Source organism: Alligator mississippiensis, chromosome 15 (genome assembly GCF_030867095.1).
Source record: "Alligator mississippiensis isolate rAllMis1 chromosome 15, rAllMis1, whole genome shotgun sequence".
Classification (NCBI taxonomy): Eukaryota; Metazoa; Chordata; order Crocodylia; family Alligatoridae; genus Alligator; species Alligator mississippiensis.
In genome coordinates this window covers 6,616,432-6,642,710 of record NC_081838.1, presented here as the reverse complement: position 1 = coordinate 6,642,710, position 26,279 = coordinate 6,616,432, and the positions used below count along the sequence as shown (strand labels likewise).

At 65.2% G+C, this 26,279-nt stretch overlaps 3 protein-coding genes across 12 annotated transcripts in view; all 3 read left to right on the top strand.

Annotated features, from left to right (window-relative positions):
* Nucleotides 1–12,929, top strand: part of KMT2D (lysine methyltransferase 2D) — a 32,005-nt gene extending 19,076 nt beyond the window's left edge. For 7 of the 8 annotated variants that reach the window (XM_059719219.1, XM_059719217.1, XM_059719215.1 and 4 more), the window contains 20 exons: nt 135–258; nt 346–433; nt 1,091–1,157; nt 1,289–1,521; nt 1,626–4,451; nt 4,564–4,707; nt 4,876–5,040; nt 5,175–5,331; nt 5,520–5,601; nt 5,709–5,884; nt 6,021–6,166; nt 6,255–6,390; nt 6,517–6,635; nt 6,789–7,956; nt 8,207–8,343; nt 8,507–8,637; nt 8,738–9,023; nt 9,148–9,221; nt 9,591–9,699; nt 9,980–12,929. In XM_059719219.1, the coding sequence (XP_059575202.1) occupies nt 135–258; nt 346–433; nt 1,091–1,157; nt 1,289–1,521; nt 1,626–4,451; nt 4,564–4,707; nt 4,876–5,040; nt 5,175–5,331; nt 5,520–5,601; nt 5,709–5,884; nt 6,021–6,166; nt 6,255–6,390; nt 6,517–6,635; nt 6,789–7,956; nt 8,207–8,343; nt 8,507–8,637; nt 8,738–9,023; nt 9,148–9,221; nt 9,591–9,699; nt 9,980–10,072 (6,461 nt within the window). In that variant the 3' untranslated portion in view covers nt 10,073–12,929. The remainder of the gene's footprint in view (nt 1–134; nt 259–345; nt 434–1,090; nt 1,158–1,288; nt 1,522–1,625; nt 4,452–4,563; nt 4,708–4,875; nt 5,041–5,174; nt 5,332–5,519; nt 5,602–5,708; nt 5,885–6,020; nt 6,167–6,254; nt 6,391–6,516; nt 6,636–6,788; nt 7,957–8,206; nt 8,344–8,506; nt 8,638–8,737; nt 9,024–9,147; nt 9,222–9,590; nt 9,700–9,979) is intronic. The other variant, XM_059719218.1, reaches the window with a different exon arrangement.
* A 1,486-nt stretch (nt 12,930–14,415) lies between these two features.
* On the top strand, nt 14,416–17,779 carry PRKAG1 (protein kinase AMP-activated non-catalytic subunit gamma 1). Of its 3 annotated transcripts, none has more exons than XM_014606178.2 (12): nt 14,416–14,501; nt 14,700–14,748; nt 14,875–14,981; nt 15,164–15,245; nt 15,326–15,384; nt 15,517–15,562; nt 15,713–15,767; nt 15,859–15,985; nt 16,068–16,233; nt 16,357–16,394; nt 16,531–16,677; nt 16,887–17,779. In XM_014606178.2, exons 1-12 carry the CDS (start codon nt 14,496–14,498, stop codon nt 16,989–16,991), a joined length of 987 nt encoding a protein of 328 aa, XP_014461664.1. In that variant the 5' UTR covers nt 14,416–14,495; the 3' UTR covers nt 16,992–17,779. The 3 variants fall into 3 exon arrangements, with proteins under 3 accessions (XP_014461664.1, XP_019338040.1, XP_059575284.1); XM_019482495.1 differs by having other exon boundaries at nt 14,700–14,754; XM_059719301.1 differs by lacking the exon at nt 14,416–14,501 and adding an exon at nt 14,525–14,545.
* A 93-nt stretch (nt 17,780–17,872) lies between these two features.
* On the top strand, nt 17,873–21,621 carry DDN (dendrin). The gene is made up of 3 exons (XM_059719047.1): nt 17,873–18,431; nt 20,078–20,164; nt 20,700–21,621. Exons 1-3 carry the CDS (start codon nt 18,340–18,342, stop codon nt 21,619–21,621), a joined length of 1,101 nt encoding a protein of 366 aa, XP_059575030.1. The 5' UTR covers nt 17,873–18,339.
* The last annotated feature ends 4,658 nt before the right edge of the window (nt 21,622–26,279 follow it).

The window sequence follows — 26,279 nt, the reverse complement described above, 5'->3', positions numbered from 1 at the left end:
TTTGCTGGTGGTAATGGCTGGTGAGGGGGAGGGTCCCTGAGTCTGTGGGGGAGCACTGAGCCAGTTGGGGTGGGGGGCGGGGCGGCTTGGACCTTCCTGAGGGGGACACTGGCTGAACGGCTCCTTCCTCGCAGACTTAGATAAGTTTGCAGCTGAGGACATCATGGACCCCATCGCCAAGGCAAAGATGGTGGCGCTGAAGGGCATCAAGAAGGTGATGGCACAGGGCAGCATTGGCGTGGCCCCCGGCATGAACAGGTAGGGCCCTAGAAGCGCTGGGCAGGCAGGTGGGTGGGCAAATACCATGAGCCCCTGCTTATGCCTCCATCTGCTTCGACCCCACAGGCAACAGGTGTCCCTGCTGGCCCAGCGGCTGTCAGGAGCCCCAGCCACGGCTGAGATGCAGAACCATATCCTGGCTGGGAGTGGGCAGGTGAGCACGGTGCCATCTCCCTCGGGGGACTCTGCCTCACAAATTACCTGGCTTGGGTTTCTGGGGCATCTGGGACTTAGCTGGCCCTGGTGCCCGGGTATGCATTGAGCTGCCTGCAAAGCCGGGATGCCAGGTTCCCATTGGGGCGTAGGCCTGGAGGAGATGCCAGGGCAAGGCAGCATGGGACTGCGGGGTGCCAAAACGTGCAGGTGTGCACATGGATGCCAGTTTTTCTCCTGGGGGGATTTTGACTGGACTGCACTGGTGGTCCTGCTGGGACCAAAGCCAGAGAGAGGGTCCTGGGTGGAGGGTCTTGCCCCTCCAGTCAGTGTCAGACCGATGCCACATTGGGGCAGGAAGGGATTTCTCTGTTGGTCAAACTGGTATGGACTTGCAGGGGGTTGCTTTCCTCTGGTTGGGGGCACAGCCTCTGCCTGGAGTCTCTTATACAATTTGGATGCTGGCTGCCACAGTCCCCCTGCTTTCCCTGCGGCAGGGTCTGGCACGGTGACGGTAGTTTTATGAAGTGTTTAGATAACAGACTTGTCTGGGGTGGTTTGGGCAGAGCCTCAAGTAGGGCTTGGAATAGATGTGACCTCTGGAAGTCTCTTCCAGGCCCATGGCTCTAGGATTTTTATGTTTTCCCTTGTGTCCCAGGAGCGGAGCAGCACTGACCCAGCCCAGGCTCGCCCCAACCCCCCGACCTTTGCTCAGGGTGTTATCAGTAAGTAGCCAGCATGGGAAAGTGGGGAAATGGGCCTGGGGGGGCCTTGCCCTGTCTGCCCAGGCCCCATTTCCTCCCTGTGACCTCCCTGGGTCCCTGTGGCAAGTCTCAACCCCTCCGCCTTTCTGCAGACGAGGCCGACCAGCGGCAGTACGAGGAGTGGCTCTTCCACACGCAGCAGCTGCTGCAGATGCAACTCAAGGTGCTGGAGGAGCAGATTGGTGTCCACCGCAAATCCCGCAAAGCGCTGTGCGCCAAGCAGCGCACCGCCAAAAAGGCTGGGCGGGAGTTTCCTGAGGCCGATGCTGAGAAGCTCAAGCTGGTCACGGAACAGCAGAGCAAGATACAGAAGCAGCTGGACCAGGTGGGAGTCTCCTGGGGGGCACTGGGAGGGCACGAGCAGCCTGGGGTGGGGGTCCCAGGGCAGGGCAGGGGCGCAGTGGTGCTCAGCCTGGCCTCCTTCCACAGGTCCGCAAGCAGCAGAAGGAGCACACCAACCTGATGGCTGAGTACCGCAACAAGCAGCAGCAGCACCAGCAGAGCTCGGCTGTGCTGGCCCTCAGCCCCTCGCAGAGCCCGCGCCTCATGGCCAAGCTCCCCGGGCAGCTGCTGCCAGCGCATGGTGTCCAACCATCCCTGTCCCAGCCAGGAGCCACCATGGTGGGTGCCCCAGGCCTGGGCCAATCCCAAGGACAGCTGGTGGGGCAGGCGGCTGGCCTGCGCCCTCCCCAAGGCAGCAGCGGAGTCCCTATGGCAGTCCAGCAAGGCCTGTCGTTCATGGGCCAGCAGCAGCTGGGGAATGCGGCCGTGCCTGGGACCTCCAACAGCTTCTTCACCGGCAGCCCCACACTGCGGGGGCTGGGTGCTGACAGCCGCCTCCTGCAGGAGCGGCAGCTGCAGCGGATGCAGCTGGCCCAGAAGCTGCAGCTGCAGCAGCACCAGCAGCAGCAGCAGCAAAGCATCCTGGGACAGGTCTCCTTGCAGCAGCAGCAGCAGCAGCAGAGCATCCTGGGACAGGTCTCCCTGCAGCAGCAAGGCATCGTGGGCCAAACTGGCTTGATGGGCCAGGCGCAGCCACCACCTCCACCACCCACCCCGCAGCCAGGCCCCGGGGGCCAGACTATGGTCCCAAAGCAGCAAGGATTGATGGGAAACCAGCAGGGCATCCTGGTGCAGCAGCTCTCCCCGCAGCAGCCGCCGCAACCAGGCATGCAGGGGCACCCCCCAGCGCCCACGCTGCAGCACCAGGGGATGGGCCACCAGCCACGCCAACTGCTGCTGGCCCCCCACCAGCAGAGGGTGCTGGGGTCGCCCCAGCTGGGGCAGCAGGCGCCTGGCCTCCTGGGGCACCGCCTCGTCCTGTCCCAGCAGCAGCAGCAGCAGGTCGGGCTCCTGGGGCCGGCACGGACACTGCTGACGCCGCAGCAGCAGAACTCTTTAGCACAGCACCAGGCCCTGCAGGGCCAGGGCCAGGGCCTGGGCCAGGCTGGCCTGCAGCAGATGCAGCACTTTGCGCAGCACGGGGCTCTGGGCCAGGGCCCCTCCGTGCTACACTTGAGTCAGGGAATGCAGCCGGGCCTGGCCGCCAAGGAGCAGCCGGGAGGACCCGAAGGCACCGCGCTGTCTGCTGAGGGCACGGAGCCAGCGGGGCAGGGGCCACCGGGTGGCCAGGACCTGGGTGGGCAGCTGCACACCAGCCCCCCGGAGCCGCCAGGCAGCCAGGAGCAGCCAACCCAGCTTGTGCTGCAGCCCTCAGCGGAGCAGCTGCAGAAGCACCCACCAGAGCTGGGGCAGCCACCACCGCTGCGCATGCCAGGAGTGCCGCAGCCTGGTGCCCTGCTGCACCAGCCCCTGCCTGGCGACCCGACAGCAGGAGCTGCCAGGCAGGACACACCACAGCTGCACGCGAATCCCAGCCCGGGGCCACCCCAGCCGGGCTTGCCAGTATCGGAGCCACCGCAGAGCTGTGCCATGAGCCAGGCACAAAGCATCATGGTGCAGCAGCAACAGCAAAGGATTGTGGGGCACCCCCAGCTGCCCTCACGGCTGCAGAGCATGGTGGGGCCACCCCGACCTGGGCTGCAGCAGCAGGGCTTGCTGCTTCCGCCTGCAGCCCATGCGCAGAGTCTGCTGGGCCAGGTGCCGGGGCCAGTGCTGGGGCAGATCCGGGCGCAGCTGCAGGGTGTGCTGGCCAAGAACCCGCAGCTGCGGAACCTCACACCGCAGCAGCAGCAGCAGCTGCAGGCCCTGCTCGTGCAGCGCCACCAGCAGAACCTGCTGCAGCACAGCCAGGCACTGCGCCAGGCCGGCCCCTTCCCAGGGCAGGAGTCCGGGCAGCCAGGCACGGCTCCCCATGCCCCTTCACCTGCGCCGCCCCGCCAGCTGGGCACTCTCTTCCAGGTGCGCTCAGCTGGCCCGGTCCCTGAGCCGGGGCTTGGCATGGAGCGGGTGCCTGCAGGGGCCCCCCAGCCGCAGCCGCTGGCAGAGCTGGTCCATGGCGGTCGCAGCCCACAGCCAGCCATGCTACGACTCTCCACCACACCGGCACCCCCCACCATCCAGTCGCCCCTGAGTGTGCTCAGCCTGGGCCCCGCACCACCACAGCACCCTGTGCCCAGCCCAGAACAGGGCGCCCAAGAGCCAAAGAAAGCTTCCCCTTCCCTCCTGGCGCAGACCCCTGTAGCCCTGCCGGAGCAGCGGCCAACACCCCCCCACAGTGGGCTCCTGCCTGAGCCTCCCAAGCCTGACCCCTCTCCTGCTCCCCCCAAGCCAACCTCCAGCCAGAGCAGGGAGGAGCCCTTCCCAGTGCCCCCCAGCCCTTGGGATCCCGCGGCGCAGGGGCCCATTGCTCCTCCTGGCACGGAGCCCGTGAAGGCACGCCTGCCCATGGTCCCCATCAGTGGGCAGGCAGCTGAAGTGCCCCGCACAGAGACTTTGCTGCCTGAAGCTGGGGGGCCGCTGGCCATGCCCCCTGGCGTGTGTGTCAAGCAGGAGCCCAAGGAGGAGGGAGTGCCGTGTGAGCTAGCTGCGGAGCAGCTCCTGAAGCCTGAGGCCCACAGGGAGCAGCCGGCAGCACCCACCCCGGCCAACCACCACCTGCTGGGCAGCCAGCTGCTGGCGGGCGCCCGCACAGAGGCTGGGCACCTGCTGCTGCAGAAGCTGCTGCGGGCCAAGAATGTGCAGCTGGTATCACAGCGCACTGCCGAGGGGCTGCACCCTGAGCTCAACGGGCATGCTGATGGCAAGCTGGCCGCGCTGGAGCACAGGCTGCAGGCTGTGGCCCCAGGCAGGGAGGTAAGCCAGGTGCTGGGCCATGGGGCTTGGGGAGCAGTGGGAGACGGTCTGATCTTGGGGTGGGCACTGTGCATGTGTCACTACTCATCCACATGTTGCCTCCTCCCCACAGGACCCATCTGCCGCCAAGAAGCTGCTGGCCCCAAAGCCCAAGCGGGTGCAGAAGGGCAATGAGCGGGTCCCCACCTCCCGCAAGAAGCTGCGCAAGGATGATGGCCTGAAGCCCAGTGAGGCCCTCATGAAGCAACTGAAGCAGGTAGTGCCTCCGGGGCTGTCTCCACCTCACTTCTCTGCAGTTCTGGCTTGGTCCTGGGGGCTGCTGCGACCATGTGCCCCCAGTGGGATGGGAAGGGGGGCCTGCCTGCAGGCATGGGGCTGCACAGGCAGGGTTGCCTCCTCTTGACGGCTCTGCTCTGCCCCCCAGGAGCTCTCCCTCCTGCCCCTGACGGAGCCGACCATCACGGCCAACTTCAGCCTCTTCCCGCCCTTTGGCAGCAGCCCCATCAATGGCCGGAGCCCTCTCAAGGGTGCCTTCGGCAGTGCTGTTCTGGAAAGCGTCCCCGACTACTACTCCCAGCTACTATCCAAGGTATGTGCTGTGGAACTGGGCTGGCGGGGGTGGAGGCAAACTGGAGCCCAGACTCCTGGGTCCCACAGAACCAGACTCCCGGAGGGTTATGGGTGCCCCAGGGCCCTGACTGTGGCATCACCCCGTCCCTGCAGAACAATCTGAGCAACCCGCCAACGCCACCCTCATCGCTGCCCCCCACCCCACCCCCCTCGGTGCAGCAGAAGATGGTGAATGGTGTTACCTCCAGCGAGGAGTTGCCCGAGCAGCCCAAGGACCCGGCCCTGGCCCGTGAGCCCGAGGGCCACAAGGGTAGGCATGGGGCAGTCCCTGAGCAACAAGGCAGTGAATAGGGGAGGTGGGAGGGTGATCTGACCCTGGTGCCCCCGTGGCAGCGGTGGGTGCAGGAGGACCTTCCCCTAGGGTGGGGAAGATGGGGTTGGGGCTAGGGCTGCTTTGCTGGGCCGGGCAGAGCCTGAGGCTGCATCTTCACTCTCCAGATGCTCCTGCCGTGGAAGTGAAGAGCTTGGACCTGCTGGCGGCCCTACCCACGCCCCCGCACAACCAGACTGAGGATGTCCGGTGAGGGGCAGCAGCCATGCCTGGGGTTCCCTTGCAGGGCAGGGGGGTGTAGAGGGCTGAAGGGACCAGTTTGGGGGGATGGATCTCACCTCCTCTCTTCTTGTCAGGATGGAGAGCGATGAGGAGAGTGACTCCCCCGACAGCATCGTGCCTGCCTCGTCCCCGGAGAGCATCCTTGGGGAGGATGTGCCCCGCTTTCCCCTGCTGACGGAGACGCGGCCAGAGCTGGAGGAGCGCGTGCTGTCCCCCGTCATCCCCATCATTCCCAGGGCCAGCATCCCAGGTGGGCCAGCAGGGTGTGGGGTGGCACCCAGGAGGGGGCATTGGGTGGGCTGTGCTGTCAGCGGGTCCATCTGGCTGCAGGGGCTCAAGTTTGGGGGCCCCACTCCTCTCTAACTGCCTCTGCTCTCTGCCCCCAGCCTTCCCTGACACCAAGCCCTATGAAGCACCGGAGACCTTTGGGGAGCGCTCTGCAAAGGCCCCGCTGACGCAGGGAGTCCCCTGGGAGAAGGGCAAGGGCAGCGAGGTCTCCGTCATGCTGACCGTCTCTGCTGCAGCAGCCAAGGTAAGGGCAGGGGCCAGGCCGTATGGGGCAGTCCCAGGCCACGTGCACTCGAGCGCCCAGCTCTGACCTGGCTTCTCCTGTCCGCCAGAACCTGAACAGCGTCATGGTGGCCATGGCCGAGCTGCTGAGCATGAAGATCCCCAACTCCTATGAGGTGCTGTTCTCTGAAAGCCCTATGCGGGCTGCTGGGCCCGAGGCCAAGAAGGTGGAGACTGATGGAGCTGGTGAGTGCCAACCACCCCGGGGTGGGGGCAGGGAGGGCATCAGCCCTCCTGCCCAGGGGCTCCTGGCTGGCACCAGGGGCGCTGGCAGTGCCCCTGTGACGCTGCTGCGGTCTCGGCCTCTGTCAGGCACTGACAAACCCGGGAAGCCGCCTGACGGCAGTGCGGAGTGGCTGAAGCAGTTTGACGCTGTGTTGCCAGGCTACAGCCTCAAGAGCGAGCTGGACATCCTGACACTTCTCAAACAGGTCAGTATCCCCTGAGGGGGCAGCTCGCCTGGCTGTGCCCGGGGCTTCTGCCCTGCCTGGCACCCCTGGGGCAGCCAGCATCTGTTCTGCCTGGTCCCGTGCCCTTGGCCCCCACTAGTTTGGGTCTGCTCTGATCTCCCATCTCCATTCCAGGAGAGTCCGGCAGCAGAGAAGGCGGCACAGCACTGCTACATCCACAACGTGTCCAACCTGGACGTGCGGCAGTTGTCACTGCCACCCGAGGAACCCTCGCCCCCGCTTTCCCCCTTCGCCCCATCACCCTCCAGCCCTGCCGAAACCGCCTGCATCCCGGCTGCCGAGGCCGCCCCTGAGGCAGCACCAGTGCCCTCCACGCCATCCCCACCTGCCCCTTCCCCAGCCCCCAAGGAGGAGGGGTCACGCTCGCCATCCCGGGCCAAGCCACGCGCACGGCCTCCGGAGGATGGCGGCGGGGACGAGGTGCGGCCGCGGCTGAAAAAGTGGAAGGGGGTGCGGTGGAAGCGTCTGCGGTTCCTGCTCACCATCCAGAAAGGTGGGGCCAAGCGAGATGGCGACCGGGAGATCGCTGAGTTTGTGGAGAAGCTGGGCTCAGCCCTGCGCCCAGAGAAGGTGCCGCGGGACCTGCGGCGCTGCTGCTTCTGCCATGAGGAGGGCGATGGTGCCACGGACGGCCCTGCCCGCCTCCTCAACCTGGACCTGGATCTCTGGGTGCACCTGAATTGCGCCCTGTGGTCCACAGAGGTGTATGAGACACAGGGCGGGGCCCTCATCAATGTGGAGGTGGCGTTGCACCGGGGGCTGCTGACCAAGTGCTCCCTGTGCCAAAAGATGGGTGCCACCAACAGCTGCAACCGCCTGCGCTGCCCCAGCGTCTACCACTTTGCCTGCGCCATCCGCGCCAAGTGCATGTTCTTCAAGGACAAGACCATGCTGTGCCCCCTGCACAAGCCCAAGGGCCCCTGCGACCAGGAGCTGAGCTCCTTTGCCGTCTTCCGGCGCGTCTACATTGAGCGCGACGAGGTCAAGCAGATTGCCAGCATCATCCAGCGGGGCGAGCGCCTGCACATGTTCCGCGTGGGCGGCCTGGTCTTCCACGCCATCGGCCAGCTGCTGCCCCACCAGATGGCTGACTTCCACAGCGTCACGGCCCTCTACCCCGTGGGCTACGAGGCCACGCGCATCTACTGGAGCCTGCGCACCAACAACCGGCGCTGCTGCTACCGCTGCACCATCTGTGAGAACAACGGGCGCCCCGAGTTTGTGGTGCAGGTCATCGAGCAGGGCCTAGAGGACCTGGTCTTCACTGATTCCTCGCCCCAGGGTAAGGTGCTGCAGGAGGGGGCCGCAGGGTGGGGAGCCATCTGCATGCAGAACTGCCACGGAGGTGTGAGGTGGGCATCCTAGCCCACCCCAGAGGTGGCTGCATTTTATGCACTGAGTGAGCTGGCCCAGGGCTGTTACCCTCCTGAGCCCCTCTGGGCTGGGCATGCAGGGCAGGGGCATCTCGGGCTAGGGAGGAGGGAGGGCAGGTCCAGAAACGAAGTCACCCCCTTGCTTTCCTCACCCGGCAGCCGTGTGGAACCGCATCATTGAGCCGGTGGCCATGATGAGGAAGGACGCTGACATGCTGCGGCTGTTCCCCGAGTACCTGAAGGGGGAAGAGCTCTTCGGCCTCACGGTGCACGCCGTGCTGCGCATCGCCGAGTCTGTACGTACTGAGCCGGGACTGGCACCTCGATGCCTGCCTGGGAGGGGCTGGCTGGGCACGAGTGCGGGATGCTTCCCGATGGGATGGGAGCATTGGGTGCAGGGACTGTAGACCCTGCGTCCCCAGGGGTCCCCAGCCCTGACTGACACGCGGTCGCCTGCAGCTGCCTGGCGTCGAGAGCTGCACAAACTACCTGTTCCGCTATGGGCGCCATCCGCTAATGGAGCTGCCACTCATGATCAACCCCACTGGCTGCGCCCGGGCTGAGCCCAAGATCCTCACCCACTACAAGCGGTGAGTGGTGGGGGACGCCGCGGTGGCGGTGCGGGGGGACCCACTGGGGTGCTGCGGGGCGACGCTCCCCCGTGACGGTCCCCACGCTCCGCCCCCGCAGGCCCCACACCCTGAACAGCACGAGCATGTCCAAGGCCTACCAGAGCACCTTCACGGGCGAGACCAACACGCCCTACAGCAAGCAGTTCGTGCACTCCAAATCCTCACAATATCGGCGCCTCAAGACCGAGTGGAAGAACAACGTTTACCTGGCGCGCTCCCGCATTCAGGGGCTGGGGCTGTATGCAGCTAAAGACATCGAGAAACACACCATGGTCATCGAGTACATCGGCACCATCATCCGCAACGAAGTGGCCAACCGGCGCGAGAAGATCTATGAAGAGCAGGTGCGGGGTCGGGACCCCAGGGCTGGGGGAAGCGGGCTGGGATCAGGGCCCTGCATGGCTGTGGCCTGGCAGGGGGTGCCTCTGGCAGCCGTGTAATCAGGGCCCTGTGCTTCCTGCTCCCCAGAACCGAGGGATCTACATGTTCCGCATCAACAACGAGCACGTCATCGACGCCACGCTGACGGGGGGCCCGGCCAGGTAAGTCGCAGCTGGGGCCTGGGGGAGCAGCCCCGTGGGAGGGGGAAGCTTGTATCTGTCCAGCTCTGCCATCACCAGCCGACCCCAGCATGTAATAGGGTGCTGGGAGGGACAGTATGAAGGGGGCCCCCTTCCCTCCCAAGTCCAGGGAACTCAGGAGTCCTGCTCCCAGCCAGGTCCATCAGGCCAAAGCTCCGACTGCTTTAATCCCAAAGATAAAATCATTGTACACATGCCAAAGCAGGGGTGCCATCTGAGCAGAGGAGAACACAGTCCCTGTCCGGGCTGTCGCCTGCCACGAGGATGGGCAGGGGCTGGGCAGCTCCCATAGCCACCTCTGATTCCCCTCGCTTGTCCTCTGTGCCCCAGGTACATCAATCACTCATGCGCCCCAAACTGTGTGGCCGAGGTGGTGACCTTCGACAAGGAAGATAAGATCATCATCATCTCCAGCCGCCGCATCCCCAAAGGGGAGGAGGTAGGAGCCAGGAAGGGTGCCCAGAAGATGTCCTTAGTGACCTGTGCCAGGGGTCAGGATCCCACCCCGGTGGCCGGGCTGGAACCGGCCACCAGGGGGGGCCGCAGCACCTCGAGAGGAGCTGGTGGTTAGCTCAGCGGGGCTGGGCTGGAGGGGTCCATGCCAGGACAGGACGGGAGTGTGACCAGCTCCCCGGGGGTTGGGGGCAGCCAGGCTATGGACTGGCCCTGGCGAGAGGGCCCAACCAGGCACCAGCCTCACTTTAGCCATCTGCCCCCAGCTGACCTACGACTACCAGTTCGACTTCGAGGATGATCAGCACAAGATCCCCTGCCACTGCGGAGCCTGGAACTGCCGGAAGTGGATGAACTAGCACCTGTGGGTGCGGGCTCAGGCGTGCGCACGCCACCCCGGCCCAGCGGAGACGCCGCAGAGGCCTTCGGCCAGGCCTGGCGTGGGGGAAGGGGCCTGGGCAGCAGGAGCGGTGGTGGCAGGATAGGACGGGACGCCCCAGCTGGGCCCCGGAGTCGGCTGGATGCAGGTGGGATGTCTGGGGCCGGGGCCGGGCCGGGCCAGTACCAAAGGCAAGGCGGCTCCAGGCCTCGCTCGCACATATCGGACACTGCCTGCCTACCTTGTGGGGGGCGGCAGCGCCCCCGCCCCCCCGCTGACCTGCCTGCCGGCAGCAGGACTAATGAACTGGCAACTCAGGGTTTTCTTTGTTTTGTTTTGCGGGGGGGGCGCTGGCCCCGCCGCCGGCCGCGTCTCAGCCCCCTCGCTTGCCCAAGCACCTGGCCAGGGCTCCGGAGGGGTCCCGGGGCGGGACGGGACAGGGGCAGCCCCTGCCCCCCGCACCGGAGCCGGGCGGGTCAGACCCAGCACCGGGCGGCTGCGGCCTCCTTTTTAGAAACAGAACTAATCCGATTCGCTCGCTAATTTACCAAGGTAACAAAGAGACTCCTTGAGCTTGACAATCCCGAATCCGAGCCCGGCGCCGCTGGGGCCCGGAGAGACACAGAGTTTGCGTGGGTTTATTTTTCTCGTTGTTGTGGGGACGGAAGCACCGCGAGGGCGTGAAGGAGGCGCCGCCCGCACGGAGCGGAGCTGGGATGAGGCATGTGCGGACCCCCCCCCTCCCCCCCAATGGACGCCAGGAGCATCTGCACCCGAACCTACCTCATTTTAAGTGTTAGATTTTGCTGTGTGAAATGTGAGCCCCCCCTGGTCCCATGGCCCCCGGCTCCCGAGCCCTTCCTCCGTAACCGACTGCGCAGGCCCACTTAGGGAGGGGACTAGAGCAGCGCTGGGCAGAGCCTGGGGCCTTTCCCTTCCCTCTGGTCCCCCCCTGCCCCAGGACCCAGCCCCCAGCCCTGTGGACTGTGGGATGCAGAATGGACAGCCCCAGGGACTGGGACTGGGGCCCTGCCAGCTGGATGCCCCGAGATCTCGGTTACTTCACCAGGCTACAAGAAAGGCAGAGCCTGGGGGAGGCCGCTGCTCGTGGCTCCATCTGCCATGTGCCAAGACTGGCTGGGGTAGGAGGGCATTGCCCATTGCCAGGCCCCCTCCCCTCGCCCTCATCGCACTGTTCCGGCACAGGGGGCAGCTAGTTGAGCCAGGGTGGGGGAGAAGGGCAGGAAGCCAGGTCAGGCTGTGCATCAGCTGGCATCAGCAGATCCCCGCGTCGGGGCAGGGGTCTGCTGCGGGCAATGCCCCCTTCCCTTGCAAACCTGCCCCCCCACCCCAGTTGCTAATGAAGCTGCTGCTCTAGGCTTTCCCCGAAGGCTGCGCGCGCCTGCCCTGCGGGCACGGTCGGGGGCAGGTTATTTATCTATTTATACCTTACGTTGTATATATTAGAATGGGGGGGAGGGGAAGGCTCTCTTCTGTGCTCTGATTGGCTGCGATTTTTGGGGCTGCGGGGGAGGGGTGCCTTTCAGGGACCCCCCCTTCCCCCCCACCCCAGCCAGGGTCTGCAGCTAACTGCAGGGTGGGTTGGGGCAGGGCAAACCCACGGACACGGGCCCTTTCCCTGCTCTCGCTGCCTGTCCGGGTCAGGTCGGGGCCTGGATTTTCAGATCGCGGCAGGGCGTTGGCACGGGGCCGCGGAAGGAGGGGAGGGCTTGGACGGGCATCGCGGGCAGCGCTGCCCACCTTCCCGCTGCCAACTCCCTGCTGCCTGCTCCTCCCAGGGGGACCTCACAGCTGGACCCGCTGGGGCAGGGGGTGGCAGGCCCCCCGGCTCGCGCCCACTCGCTCCCCACAGGACTGCGTATTGCTGGGGTCTCCTAACGCACAAGCGCATTGCACAGGGGGGGACGCCCCTGACTGGCCCCTTGGCCCCGGGGCTGGGGGGGGAACCAGGCAGGCCAGCAGTGGGAGGGCGTCTGGCTGGTCTCACCTGGGGCAGGGGGCCTGCGTCGAGCATTTCCTCCTTCTTCAGGTGGGCCGAGAAACAAGATGATGGGGGGTGGGGGGAGCAGGCCCAGGGCATTTCCCGCTGGATTCCAGCCGGCTAGGAGCGAGGAGAGTCGTTGCGTTTTTACAAAGCTGCTTCCGCAACTATTCAAAGCTGCAAAAGGGTAAAAATGAAAACGTTCAAGGTGGGGGCGGGGGAAGAAGAAAGTGAAAAGCTATGGAGAAAGTTTAAATTTAAAGAAAAACCTGTAAATAAAATGGGAGTTCTGTAGAGAAATGAACTGTTTTTACCAATAATGAAACCACTGGATGTTATTTTAAAATAAAGGCGCGTGAGAGAGAAAAAAAAAAAAGCCAGTATACCTTTTTGGTTTTGTTTTGTTTGTTCGTTTTTCTTTTCTTTTTTTGTCTTTCCACAAAGGTGGAAGGCTGTAAAGTGTATAAATAAAAAGAAACATTTTAAAAATCGCTAAAGAAATAAATAAAACAAGGGGGTTCAAGCTGGGAAAAGATGAACTACCAGGGTTGTCTGGCTTTTTAGATTACGGTTAGAGAATAAAATAGGCTGTAGATTTTAGCTGGGGGGGAAGAAAAGAGAAAATAAACCTTATACAGTTTTTAATTTTTATATTAAAGTATATCGCGGTCAGTCCCGGAGCTGAGGTTGGATGTCTGTTTTTTAAAGCTCTGCCTGTATCATTGCGTTGGAGCCTGGTCCTGCCCCTTCCCGGTTGCACAGACTGTTCTATTCTCAGTTGGACCTTTTATGACCCCCCCCCCGAAAAAAAAAAAAAATAACCCCTTTATTGTTTTGTTTTTTTCGTTGTTCTGTTTTTCAAATGAAGCCGTGGCGCCCGCCGCTCGGGTGCTGCTTTCTGTGCAGCCTGTACAGAAGGCACCGACTGGGGTTCAATAAACGACTGAGCAGCAAAGGCACTTGGGGGCTCCCTGCTCCTTTATTTTGCCCTCGTGGAGTCGAGGCCCCGGGGGGACCGGACTGGCCCTCGGCGCTTGGGCCGCGCGTGGGGGGCAGTGCTGATCTCGCTTTTCAGCGTGTGTTTTTAAAGGACTTGTTTATTTTAAATTAATTATTTTACCATTATCTACATTTTCATCAGCATTGGGTCACTATTAATAATTGATTTCTTATAATAAAATCGTTTATCGTTTGATACCCTCATTATTATTATTATTATTATTGCTATTGTGATGGATTGCCTACAACCACCAATGGCTCTTGACCCATCATTGATCATTTATTTGACACCCTCCTATTATCACTGTTAACTGTGTTTGGTTTCCTATAACCACCAATGACTTGGGATTATTGGTCATTTGAGTACCTCATTATCATTATTAATCAATTGGTTTCCTATAACCACCAATGATTTGATTATTGGTCATTTGAAACCCTCATTATCACTATTAATCATTTGGTTTCCTTTAATCACCAATGACGTGACTGCTCTTATTGATCATTTGAAACCCTCATTATTATCCCTATTGTGATTGATTTCCTGTAACCACCAATGACTCAAAATTATTGATTGTTTGGGACCCTCATATGGGGTTTGGGACCCCATATCACCATTCATCGTGACTGCTGTTTGATGCCCTCCTTATTAGCACTATTATTAATTGTGATTGGTTTCCTGTAACCACCAATGACTGGTGATGATTACTGATCTTTTGACACCTTCATTATTATCCCTGTTGTGATTAATTTCCTATAACTACCAGTGGCTCATTATTATCCATCATTATAATGATCATGATTAATCGATTGGTTTCCTTTAACCACCTATGACGTGACTGCTCTTATTGATTATTGGAGACCCTCATTATTATCCCTATTGTGATGGACTCCCTAGAACCACCAACGGCTCATAATTACTGATCATTTTTATTATTTTATTATTATTATTATCACTATTCATTGATTGGTTCCCTACAGCCCCCAGTGCCTCGCGGCTGCTCTGGTTGATCACTGATTTGACGCGCTCATTATCAGCACTAGTCATGGCGACTGAGCTCCTACAACCACGCGTCGCTGGTTAGTCCTGATCATTTATTTGACGCCGTCCCCAGTATCAATATTATCGCGCGCAGCATATTAATGAGTCCTGCAGTTGGGCTAATAGGGGAGCGCAACTGCACGGGCTGCCCGGGCTCCTGCCCCAGCTCGGCGAGGAGCACGTGCTTCCGGGATCAAGAGTCACCGGCGTCATGGCGTCACTTCCAGGCCCGGCGCGCTGCTTCCGCGCACGTGACGGCTCCTGGCGGAAGTCCAGGGGCCGGGCGGAAGCGCCGCACCGGATCCGGCGGCGGGGGGTTGTGGCGCTGCCCCCGGTGCGGCAGGGAGGCGGACGGGGGCGGCCATGGAGGTGAAGCCCGGGCCTCTGCCCCTGCCCTTGCCCCGGGGGTCAGGGTGAGGGTCTCCCGGCAGCGAGCGGGGCAGCTCGCTCGGCATCGGCAACTTGGCATCGGGGGGGCCTGCCCGAGCTGTCCCCGCCGGGAGCGCGGGGCGGCGGGCAGGGCTGTGCTGTGCTGTGCTGTGCTGTGCTGACTCCTCTCGTCCGCAGGGCGCCGTTCCTGAGAGCGTCGCCGAGAAGGGGTCCCCCGCGCCGGAGGGTGAGGGTGAGGGCGAGGGCCGGGCTCCGAGCTGGGGGGAGCCCAGTCTGGATGTGGGCCGGGGGGAGGGGACGAGAAGTGCCGGTCGCCGCAGCCTCCCGACGGCCCCTTCTCCCCCCCCCCCAGACGCAGAGTCCAACGATGGGGTGTACACCTGCTTCATGAAGTCCCATCGCTGCTACGACCTCATCCCCACCAGCTCCAAGCTCGTTGTCTTCGACACCTCCTTGCAGGTAGGCGACGGCCTCCCCCCGCGGGGGGCCGGGTGCTGGGCTGGGCCCCAGGGCACGAGCTGTACGGGCCTGCCCACTTCCCGGGCTGCAGGTGCCTGGGGCTGGGCACAGAGAGGGTTCCCCAGGGCTGCCGGCCCCCCCCCCCCCCCCGCCCTGACATCCGCTCGCACGTCCGGCTGCAGGTGAAGAAGGCCTTCTTCGCGCTGGTCACCAATGGCGTGAGGGCTGCCCCGCTCTGGGACAGCAAGAAGCAGAGCTTTGTGGGTAAGCCGAGGCATGGGAGGGAGGGAGGATCCCTGGGACATGGAGCACAAGGCAGAGCCCCCTCGCTCCCTCTTCTCCAGGGATGCTGACCATCACCGACTTCATTAACATCCTCCATCGCTACTACAAGTCGCCCATGGTAATGACGGGTGCTGGAGGGAGCTGGGGCTTCGCCCTCCCAGCTTGGGGGCTGCCCGGGGCCTGGTGCTCTGCGGCTGCTGTCTGGGAGCTGCCGCACCCCTGCCAGGACTAACTTGCCCTGTGTTTCCAGGTGCAGATCTACGAACTGGAGGAGCATAAGATAGAGACATGGAGAGGTGAGAGGGGCTGGGGGTGCAGCAGGGAATGGGGGCGGTGTTGCTTGGGGAGCCTGTGGAGGGGACAGGGCTCTCCCGCGGGGTCCTTTGGCAGCAGCACTACCCACCGGCCTTACCTGGCTGAGTCTGTGTTTTTCTCTCACCTGGTAGAGGTCTACTTGCAAGACTCCTTCAAGCCTCTGGTGTGCATCTCCCCGAATGCCAGGTGAGCCCCATGCCGCTGGGTGGGGAGGGAGGGGCCGGCAGGCAGGCGATGCCAGGCAGCCGTGGGTCATCTCTCCCCATCTCCCCGGCAGCCTCTTCGATGCAGTCTCCTCACTCATCCACAACAAGATTCACCGCCTGCCTGTCATCGACCCTGACTCAGGCAACACCCTCTACATCCTCACGCACAAGCGCATCCTCAAGTTCCTCAAGCTCTTTGTGAGTCCTGGGGGCGGGGATGGCGATTCCCAGGGTGGAGGGCCAAACCAGGCAGCTGTGCCTGACTCCCTGGCCCCTGCAGATCACAGAGGTCCCGAAGCCGGAGTTCATGTCCAAGACACTGGAGGAGCTGCAGATTGGCACCTACAGCAACATCGCGATGGTGCGCACCACCACGCCCATCTACGTGGCCCTCGGCATCTTCGTGCAGAACCGTGTCTCTGCCCTGCCCGTGGTGGACGAGTCAGGTGCAGTGAAGTTGGGAGCCAGTGCACCGGTCCTGTAATGGGGGTAGCACCGTGCCAGGGTTGGGGTTGGGTCCTGTCCATATTCAGCGTCTCGCCAGCCTGCCATTCTTCTCTATGCCGCAGGTCGGGTCGTGGACATCTACTCCAAGTTCGATGTCATTGTGAGTACCACGTGGCATGTGGTGGGCTGGGGGGGGTGGGTCAGATCCCCAGATGGGATAATGCAGCCCCTGGGGGCTGGACGCAGAGCTGGGAGGCTGCACCCCCCTGACATCAGTTACCCCACCGCTCCCCTAGAACCTGGCGGCTGAGAAGACCTACAACAACTTGGACGTGACGGTGACGCGGGCATTGCAGCACCGCTCGCAGTACTTCGAGGGCGTCCTCAAGTGCTACAAGCACGAGACGTTGGAGACCATCATCAACCGCCTCGTGGAGGCTGAGGTAGGCGGCAGGTGCAGGCAGCATCCCACAGCCCTGGGAGCACCCGCTGTTGGGTGCTCACAGGGCCTTCCCCCACTTCCTGTCCCGAACCCCAGGGACCCCAGAGATACTGGTGTATCGGGGTGTTGGGGTGGCTCCGGGGTCACGGGGGCAGCAGTGCTTCTTGCCATCTGACCCATGCGCTGTGTCTATCCGTGTGTCTGGCGCAGGTGCACCGGCTCGTGGTGGTGGACGAGCAGGACGTGGTGAAAGGCATCGTGTCCCTCTCGGACATCCTACAGGCGCTGATGCTCCCAGGGGGCCCACAGCCCTGAGTGTGGGGACGGGGAGCCCTGCCCGATCACCCCCAGGCACTGTCCATGGGGCCTGGCACCAGACCGCAACCAGGACCAAGCTCTTGGGGGCCGTGCTCCTTATCCTGCCCCCTGGCTGCCAGTGCACCCCCTCCTTCACCAGCATCATACCTGCCCCCACTGCTACACCTTGGCCAGCCGAGATGGGGCTGGGGGCTCTTTGTACCAGCAATAAGCAGACACCCTCGAGTTGGGCCTCTTCCCTCCTGCTTGCCCTTTGCCTCCTGGCACTGGGTTGGGGTGGTGCCCTGGGGGGGGTCCCAGCTGCCAGGAACCCTGATCCCTGGCTCCTGGCCACAGAGGAAGGCTGGCTCTATGGGACCAGCATAGAGACTAGAAAGGAGCCGTGTGAGGCTGCCTGGAGGCTTGGCCACTGCACCTGCCAGTGCCCCCAGTCCTGCCCCAGGGCTTAGGGAAGCCCCTGCCAGGGATGTCCCGCAGGCACGGCTGCACCTCCTAGCCCCTCTGTGCCCCCTTGCAGAGCTGCCGGGGCTCGAGGCATGAAACTCTGCCCTGTTTCTACCAGCCTGCAGCAGCAGCATATTCTCCTCGCCCCCATAGAGGCTGCAGGTTTATTTTTACCGAGCACCATTTTTCTATCTGGGTCTCCGTCCAGTGCTGGCGTCACCTCAGCTGGCGACCACACGTGTGTGTGTGTGTGTGCGTGTGTGTGCATGTGTGTGCACGCGTCATGTTCCTGGGGCTATCCCGTGGCTCTGTAACTCAGACCAATAAAGACCTGACGCACAGCACATGTCCAGTGCCTCACTACCACAAACCTGCTCAGGGCCCATCGGGGGAGCCGGTCAGCTGGGGCAGGACAGAGCAGCCTGCGAGTGAGGGTCCAAGGGGGCAGCTTACAGCCCCTCGCTTCCCTTGGGCTCCACAATGGATGGATGCTGCAACCTTGGAGGCCAACCCTGTGCTGGCACCTTGGTCCTGTGCTTATCCCCAGAGCCCAGGAGGGCACAGAGGTGGCTCTGCTGTCCCTGCTGGCTGCAGTCTTGACCCAGACAATGTGCCACCACTTCCCAGCCTGACTGGTACAGCCCCCACCTGGGAGGAGGCCCTGGTCTGTCCTGGTGCCAGAGGGGCTGGCCCTCGGGCAGGGGCGCCTGGGAATCCGCTGAGCCCGCAGCGCCAGGCAGGCCCTAAATCCCTGTTTGTTCCACCCCTGGCTTTTGTCAAAGGCTGGGAAGAGCCGGGGGGGGACGCAGCCCCCAGCTAGGCGCCGGCAGCCCTGGGAGCCGGGCTAAGGCCAGGCAAGGGCCCCTCTGCCTGCCGGTGGCAGGCACCAGCCCGGGCCGCGATGCCTGGGTTCCAGATTCAGCTCGGGGCAGCGAGGGCACTGGCCAGCCGGGTGCCTGGCTTCCCTCCCCAGTATGCGGTGTGGTCCTTGAGGTAGGTGTGTGACCCAGGACACTTGGGTCCTGCTGCCCTCCATCCTGGGGGGGCCCCCAGTGCCACCCTTCATCTCTGCCCTCCCCCTAGGCCCCTTCAACAGGGGAGAGGGTAGTTGCTGGCCTGCCCCCAGCAGACCCTGGCCTGCGGGAGGGGATGGGGCAGCTGGGGGTGGATTGGGCCAGGAGGCAGCTGTTCCTAGCCGTGGGACACAGGGACTGTTCTCAGGGCCCAGGGACGCCCCTACCGTGGCCTCCCCGTACGGTGCTGAGCCGACACATTCCTGCCCGGGTGGGAGGCTCTGGGCCTGGCGGGTGCTACCAGGGCTGGGGCTGCCTGGGACCTCAGCCCCAGCAGTGCCTAGAGGGACACGGCCGGGGCAGGTAAGGCTGGGCTCATCTCTGGGGTTTTGAAGGGCGGGGGATGAGATAGGGGGCCCCTGAGACCTGTTCAACCCCAAAGGGCAGGATCTGGGCCCGATCCTGCCCTCCTGTGAGAACAAGGCCCTGAGACCAGGCTGGCCTGGACCGGGACCCCTGGGTCCCCCTGTGCCCTGGGTGGGCGGAGACCAGGCCTGCTGCTGGGGAGGGGGGTCAAGGGGACTAGGGGCCTGCCCCCCACTTCTGCCAGGACAGCAGTGCTGGGGGGGAATGGGTCTCCCCTCCCCCTCCCCTTGCTTGATCCCCCCTCGCGGTTGCCATGCCGGCGTCAGTGTTGCTAGGCGCCGCGCGGAGCCCGCGTGGGCTGCATCACGCTGGTGCCAAACCTTGTAATTTTGTGGCATTGTCGCATCTCTGGGGGGAGGGGGGGGCAGGCCCCAAACTCCCCCTTGGCTGCAGTTGTCCCTTTGCAACAGCTCCCCAGACCCTCCCCCAGCAGGGATTGAAGCCAGGAGTCCTAGGCCCCCTTCACAAAGTTCCTCTGTGCCGCCCCGGCTGGACAGGGCGTCCTGCCCGCACTGCTGGGCCCAGCCTGGCTGGGCCTGGGGGCACCTGGGGCAGCTTGGATGTCAGGTTTGGGGGGTCAGGTACAGACCCCCACGCCACCCCGGTGCAGCCTTAGAGAGGGAGAAACCTACCCCCTGGGCCCTGCCTGCAGAGTGGGGCTGAGCTGGGTCCAGAGCCCTATGGTGCACGTGTACGTGTGCGTGCACACACCTCGTGGGCACTGCATGGAGCCTGGACACATGTGCAGCATGTGTGCGCATGCATCTCTGCCTGCCCCTGCACACTGCGCGTGTCCCAGCCTCCTCTGCTCTGCACCGCGTGCGTGTGTGTATGTGTGCGAGCACCTGCGAGCGTGCGTGACTCCCCCTCCCCGCGGCTGTGTGGAGGGAGTGCTGTGCACGGTGCCAGGCGTCTCCACGCTCTCCTGCTCGCTTCTGGCTCCCAGCGGGTCCGGCTGCCCCCGCCTGTGCACGGAGCTGCTTGTGGCGCCGGCTTCTCCGGGACAGTGCCCAGCCTGGCCTGCAGACGCCACTGGCCCCTTCCCCGCTGGCCCTGGGCCGGGGGCACAGAGGGGACCATGCTGGGTGGCCCCATGCCAGGGGAAGCTGGCTCACGGGCCGCAGCGGGCACTGGGCACCTGCAGATCTGTGAGAGGACCAACCTGCTGGTGGTGGAGATCAACACGGTGTCTTGTTGCAGCCACGGCGCCAGGATGGATGCGGGTGGGCAGCTAGCGCGGGGCTGCGGCACCCCCTGGACCTACCGCAGTGTCTCAGAGGAGTATGCGTGAGTCATGGGCAGGGGGTCCTCCTCCAGGCTGCCTGGTGCTCCAGCCCCACCCGGGAGAGCAGGGGTGGCAGGGCAAGAGTGAGGGGCATTGTCAGGGCTGGGGGCAACAAGGTGGGAGTGAGGGGCAGCAGAAGAGTCGGGGGTGGTGGGTCGAGTGATGGGCACTGGCAGAGCTGGGGAGTGGTAGGATCGGGGTAGCAGAGGCACTGTCAGGGCTGGGGATAGTGGGGGTGGGGGACAGTGCGTTAGGGTGGCAGTGGGAGAGCAGAGGCAACAGCAGAGCTTGGGGCACCGGGGTAGGAGTGAGGGGCGGGGGGCTCCCACCAGCATGACACCAGTAGCACGTGCTGTCCGTGCCCTCATCTCCCCCCCCCCCCCCTCCAATTCCCAAGCTCGGGGGCGGGGGTAGGGGGCACCGCCAGCCCCGGCACCTCCAGGCCGGCTTCATGCGTGGGGTTGCAGAAGCACCACCCCTCCCCTCCCCTCCCACGTGCCCCGACCCCGGCTTCTCACCCCCGTCTCTGCCCCGCAGGTACCTGGAGAAGCGATTCTTCGCGGAGCTGCCCCCACCCCGGCCCCCGCCCGCCTCCGGCCCCCGCCCGCTGCGGGACTCCACCAACCGGCCCGCGCCCGCCCGCGCCCCCCGCGCCCCGGCCCCGGCCCCAGCCCCGCGCCGCCCCGCCCCGGGGGCTGACGGGCCGCCCAGCTACGAGGCGCACCTGCAGCGACGGCTGCGGGCCGGGCCGGGGCCCCGCAAGGAGAACCAGCCGCGGCCCCCGCCCTACGTGGCGCCCCCGGCCTACGAGGGGCCGCACCGCACGCTGCCCTCCCGCCGGCCCCGCAGCCACACGCTGCCCCGCGCGTGGGGCCCGGCCCCGGCCCCGGCTCCGGCTCCCAGCCACACGCTGCCCCGGCGGAGCCCGGCCGCCCCGCAGCCGCCCCGCGCCCCGCGCCCGCCCCGCGCCCCGCACCCGCCCGCGCCCGGCGGCGTCTTCGTGATCGACGCCACGCGCGTGGTGATCCGCGCGCGCTACGTGCCCTCCCCGCGCCGACACCGCGTGCGCTGCGTGGGCCCCCCCGCGCCCGCTGCCGCGCCCCGCACCCCCCCCGCGCCCGGCCCCGCGGGCGAGCGGGCGGCGCGCATCCTGGGGCTGCCGCTGGCCGAGCTGGACCTGGCCGGGCCCGGCCCCACGCGCGACCCGCGGCCCCGCAGCCCCGCCCGGCGCTCGGCGCTGCACAGCCAGGCGCTGCGGGACGCGGTGCGGCGCATCCGGCGGCACACGGCGCCCGACTCCGACACGGACACGGACACGGACCCGGGTGGCGCAGGCGCGGCGCGGCCCCACGGGGCCCTGAGTTACAGCAGCAGCAGCCTGGACAGCGCCGGCTCCGGGAGCGGCCCCACGCGCGGGGCGCGGCCCGGGGGGGCGCCCACGCGAGGCGGGCAGGGCTGAAGGGGCGGGGCCGGCGGGCGGCGACGTCAGGGCCCCCACCCCACGCGCGAGGCTCGGGCTGTACCGCGGGAATAAACGCGCGGGCTCTGCCCCCACGCGTGTCCGCGTCTTCCTCTCCCGTGCGGGCGGGTGCGCGTGTCGGCCTGGCTCGTGTCCCCAGGAAGGTGCGGTTCCCCGCGTGGCCGCTGGGGGGCGCCCCGCGCCAGGCTGCGGGGGCAGGACGCCTGGGTTGCTTGTCCCAGCGCTGGCCTTTGGGCTCCGCCGCGCCGGGCCTCAGTTTCCCCAAAGCTGTCCCTGCCCCCGGCAGCCACCCCCCCCCCTCACGACACCCCCACGACACTCGGGGGGGCAGTGGTGCCCGGGGCAGAGGCGGGGGGGGGGGGGCAGGAGGGCTCTAACCACTAGGCCCCACTCCCCGCCGGCCGGGATGGGACCCAGGCGTCCGGGCTCCGCGCCCGCGGCGTGGATCGGTAATGAATAGGTAGGTTCCCGGCCGCGGCTCTGACATCACGGCGGGGGGGACACGCCTGAGTCACCGGCCGGGGCAGACGCCGGCCCTTACTCACGCGGAGGGGGGGTCGCGCTTTATTTAACCCCCCACCGCCCTGCTCCCGTAGTCCTGTTATTATCCAGTGGCACCCGCGGCTCCCACGGGGCAGCCGTGGGGCACCGGGCAGGGCGGGCACCCCCCCCGCCCCCCCCAGCGGGGAGAACCCAGGTGTCCGAGCTCCCAGCCCCCCCTGCCAGCCCCCCTCTCGACACTGCCCAGAGATGGGGAGGACCCAGGTGTCCCAGCACCCAGAGCCCCCCTCTCACACCCAACAGCCCCCGCTCCCCAGAGCTGGGAGAGCCCGGGTGTCCGAGCTCCCAGCAGCCCCCCCCTCTGTCCAGAGCTGCACCCAGACCCCCCCTCACACCCAACAGCCCCCCTACCCTGTCCAGAGCTGGGAGAACGCAGGTGTCCGAGCTCCCAGCCTCACAACAGCCCCCCCCCACCCCTCTGCCCAAAGGTGGGGAAGAACCAGGTGCTCACTCCATCCGCCCACCCCACTCCCCACTTGGCTGCTGGTATCTCAGCCCCCCCCCCCACCCCCTTGGGCTGCCCTGGCTTGGGGGTGGGGGGGTCATGACCTGGGAGCCCTCCCTGCTGCTTTCTCTTGCCCACCCCGGCAGCTCCCTGCCCCCCCAGCCCTGCCCGGAGGTGCCCTGGTTCCGGGCAGGGGTCTGAGTCACACCGGTAAATATAGCTGGTGCCACTCACACTTTCCTTCTCCACGTGGCTCCACCCTGGCCGCCTGGGCAGGGCAGGGCAGGGCAGGGTGCTGGCTGCGTCCCCCCTTGTTGGTCCTCCGTGCCCCCCCAGGCACATTTTCCCTTGTTCCTCTGTAAAGGCACCCAATGGGTTAATACTCCCCCTTCCCTACCACACACACTGCCTGGGCTGGGGCCTCGTCCCAGCCCCACATGCCAGCACGTGTGTGCTCTGTCCGCATGCACGAAGCACCTGTGCGCCCCTTCCGGGTTGCTCACCTGATCACAGGCACTTGCTGCCCTCTGCCTGTGGCAGCCCCTGGGGTGCCCTAGAAGGGCTGTGACCCTCCCTTCTCGCCTAGACCTGATGCTTTGCCTCCCTTGAGGGCTGCCAGGAGAGGGTGCCACCCCCCCCACGCTTTCATGCCCTGGCACTCAGCACAGCCACGGGGGCTGCATGTCCTGCACTGCCAGCCCCTAACAGGCCTGTGTCCCTTGATCCTGGGACCAAGTGTCCAGCAGGTGCACTGCAGGATGTGGGGCCTGGAGCTGGTGAGACCCCTCCCTTGCCCTGGTACCAGGACCAGGACCCCCAGGTGAGTCTATAGGGGGGTTGAGAGTCCCCTCTCTGGTGCCTCATTGGCATTGGGGCCAGGGGTCACCTCCGTGCCTGGGGCAGGGGCTGCACTGTGGTGTCTCAGTCTGCGCTGAGACCCCCACCAGACTCATCCGGCTGGGAGGCAGCTGCTGCAGGGCCAGCGAGCTAGGGGTCGGGGCCTGGCTGGGTGCAAGGGGCCTGCTCGAGCTCCCCTGGCCCGGCCAGGACAGGGGGGCAACAGACTGCGGGGGCAGGCCCTTTCCATGGGCCACGGCCGCCCGAGCCCCTCCCAGCTCCCTGCTGAGAAAATGACCTACTAATTCGGGCTCTGGCTGGCGCCACGGCCTGGCCGCCCCCTCCCGCCCACCCCCCAAACCCCGGCAGGCGCTGACTAACTGGCTGGCAGCCGGGCCGGCCTGGAGCCCCCTGGCCTCCCTCAGCCGTCGAATGGCTCATCTGCAGATGGGGTCCCAGCATCCCCCACCCCACTCTGGGTCTCTGGGGCGGGAGCTGGCTGACCTCTGTCCCCCAGTCCCCCCTGGATGGGCACAGCGGGGTCTCGCACTGCATCCTCCAGCATCCAACAGTGGGTGGTGGGTCCATACTGGTGCCTGCACACACGTGTTACATACATGTGAGAGCTGGGTCCTGCGTATGCACACATGTGAGCATGTGTGGCACTGAGAGCAGGGCACTGCAGGTGTGCATAGGGGACATGGGTGTACATGGGAGCATCTGTCCCTCCTCACCCCTGCCTGTGCACACGTCTGTTTGCTGCACATCATCGCGAGGGAATAAGGGTCGTGCCTATCTCTGCTGTGCCAGTGCCAGTGCGATACGTTGGGGGGGGGCAGCACCCTGAGTACACACGTGCTGTCTCTTGATATGTTGAGGGGTGTTTATAGCATGTGTGACATGGGAGGGGAGCATGGGGTGCATGCCAGGCACCACGTGGCTGTGCGTGCCCTGCCGTGTGCCTGCATGTGATACTCTGGGGCCATGGGCTGTGCACCACACCAGGTGCGTGAGGGGCGCCATGCTCCCCCCGGCTGAGCTGGGCTGCAGGGTCCCTGTGCCCTTTTTCCCCGGGGTGGGGGCGGGGTGACCGCAGGTGGGCCGGGCCGCGGCCGGGACCCCGGCCACGCAGCCTCTGACTGTGCTGGGTGACACCGGAGCCGTGCGCTCCTGCTGGCAGACCTGCAATTAGCACAGATCCCGGCCTGACCACAAGCCCCAAATTACCGCCGGGGCCTCTCGGCTGGGATGCCCGGGGCAGCGCAACGTCACCGGGAGGCCTCCGCACTGCTCCGTCTGCAGCCGTTCCCTGCCCTCTTCATCCCCCCCTCCGGCCAGGGAAACTCCCCCGGCCCCAAGGCAGGGGCAGCCGGATCCCCCGGGGAGACACCTGCTGCTGGGGCCCAGCTCCGGTGCCTGCCCTGGGCTGCTGGCACTTCCCCGCTCCCTGCTCACCTGGGTGGGCACATGCCAGCCTGATGGCCCTGGCCTGGTGCTGCCTGCGGGATGGACCGGGCACTGCGAATGACCCATGGGTAGGGTGTAGGGGGAAGTGAGTTTGCTCAGGCCTCTGCCCCCATCCACAGCCATGGGTGCAGGCACCGCATGGTCCCTGGAGAGGGGCACGCAGGCAGGGGGGCTCTACCTGCATCTACTATCAGTGCTCATGGGGGTGCACCTGGGATGATGGACGTCCCGGCGTGTTCATGGCGTGTGCGCGGGTGAGCTGGGGTCAGAATCAAAGCATGTCTGTGCCCACGTGGGCACATATGGGAGTGGTGAGGCCTGCGTGCACGTACGTGACAGCGTGTGGCATGGGCACCCCTTCTACTGTGACGTGCATGCCATATGTGACCCCAGCTGTGCATGTGCATGCATGTGCTGCATGGAGCGTGAGGCAGGCGTGTGCTGGCACACATGTGCACGCCAGTGAGGATGGGGCTTGTGCTGCTCTGTGTGCAGAGGTGCAAGGGGCCTGGTGTGCACAGTAGCTGTCCACCCGGCCCCAGCGAAGCCCTCCCGGGGGTTCAGAGCAGGTCCCGGCCTCCAGCCCCGGGATCCCCCTCCTGCCTGGGGGGCCGTGACCACCTGCCCCACCCCCGTGCCCTGTCTCTGTAGCATCCAAGCCACAGCGGGAACACGTGAGTCACCAGCCTCCAGCCGCGGGGCCTGGGCTTACCCCGGTCGTCTGGGTGTTTGCACAGCTGGACCTGTCCCTGCCCAGCGCCACGGGCACGACGCCCCAGTGACACAGTTGAACGGGGCCACGCCAGGGACACGAGAGGCCACAGGGGCACGGGGCGGGGGGGTCACCCTAGGCACGCATCTGCCTCTCTCCTGCTCCCCCCTCCCCGCCCGCGGGTCAGGCCTGGAAGCTCCTGGGGGGCACGAGAACAGGGCTTGGTGCTGGCTGCTGAGCTCAGGGGGCTCTCGGCTCTGAGCTCCCCCCGCACCTCTGTGCAGCCTGCCTTTGATGGGGCATCCCCGTCTCCATCTGCCCCTCCTGGCCAGCCACAAAGGGCATCTCAGCCCAACACGGGCTGCTGGCGCTGTGAGCTCCCCCAGCAGCAGTGCTCCCACCGCGGGGGGGGAGAGGACGGGGCAGATGGGCAGTGCCACTGCCCCTGCGGACATGCGGAGCTGCAGGCCGCCCCGGCCAATCCCGTGCAGTCCCTGGGCACCGAGGAGACGAGCCAGGCCAGGCCTGGGGATGGGACAACCAGGGCTGCCTGTCGCGTCCATGTCCATCCCCGGCCAGGCCCTGAGGCCAAGTGCCGCCACCCCCAGGCGGGCA

Bases quoted from the DNA above. Each gene is read 5' to 3' on its own strand.
- PRKAG1 (XM_019482495.1), top strand. The intron at 15,385-15,516 runs GTAATGACGGGT...CTGTGTTTCCAG, and splicing joins GCTACTACAAGTCGCCCATG to GTGCAGATCTACGAACTGGA. The intron at 16,234-16,356 runs GTGCAGTGAAGT...TCTATGCCGCAG, and splicing joins GCCCGTGGTGGACGAGTCAG to GTCGGGTCGTGGACATCTAC.
- DDN (XM_059719047.1), top strand. From the start codon at position 18,340: ATGCCTGGGTTCCAGATTCAGCTCGGGGCAGCGAGGGCACTGGCCAGC. The intron at 18,432-20,077 runs GTAGGTGTGTGA...GTCTTGTTGCAG, and splicing joins TATGCGGTGTGGTCCTTGAG to CCACGGCGCCAGGATGGATG. The intron at 20,165-20,699 runs GTGAGTCATGGG...TCTGCCCCGCAG, and splicing joins AGTGTCTCAGAGGAGTATGC to GTACCTGGAGAAGCGATTCT.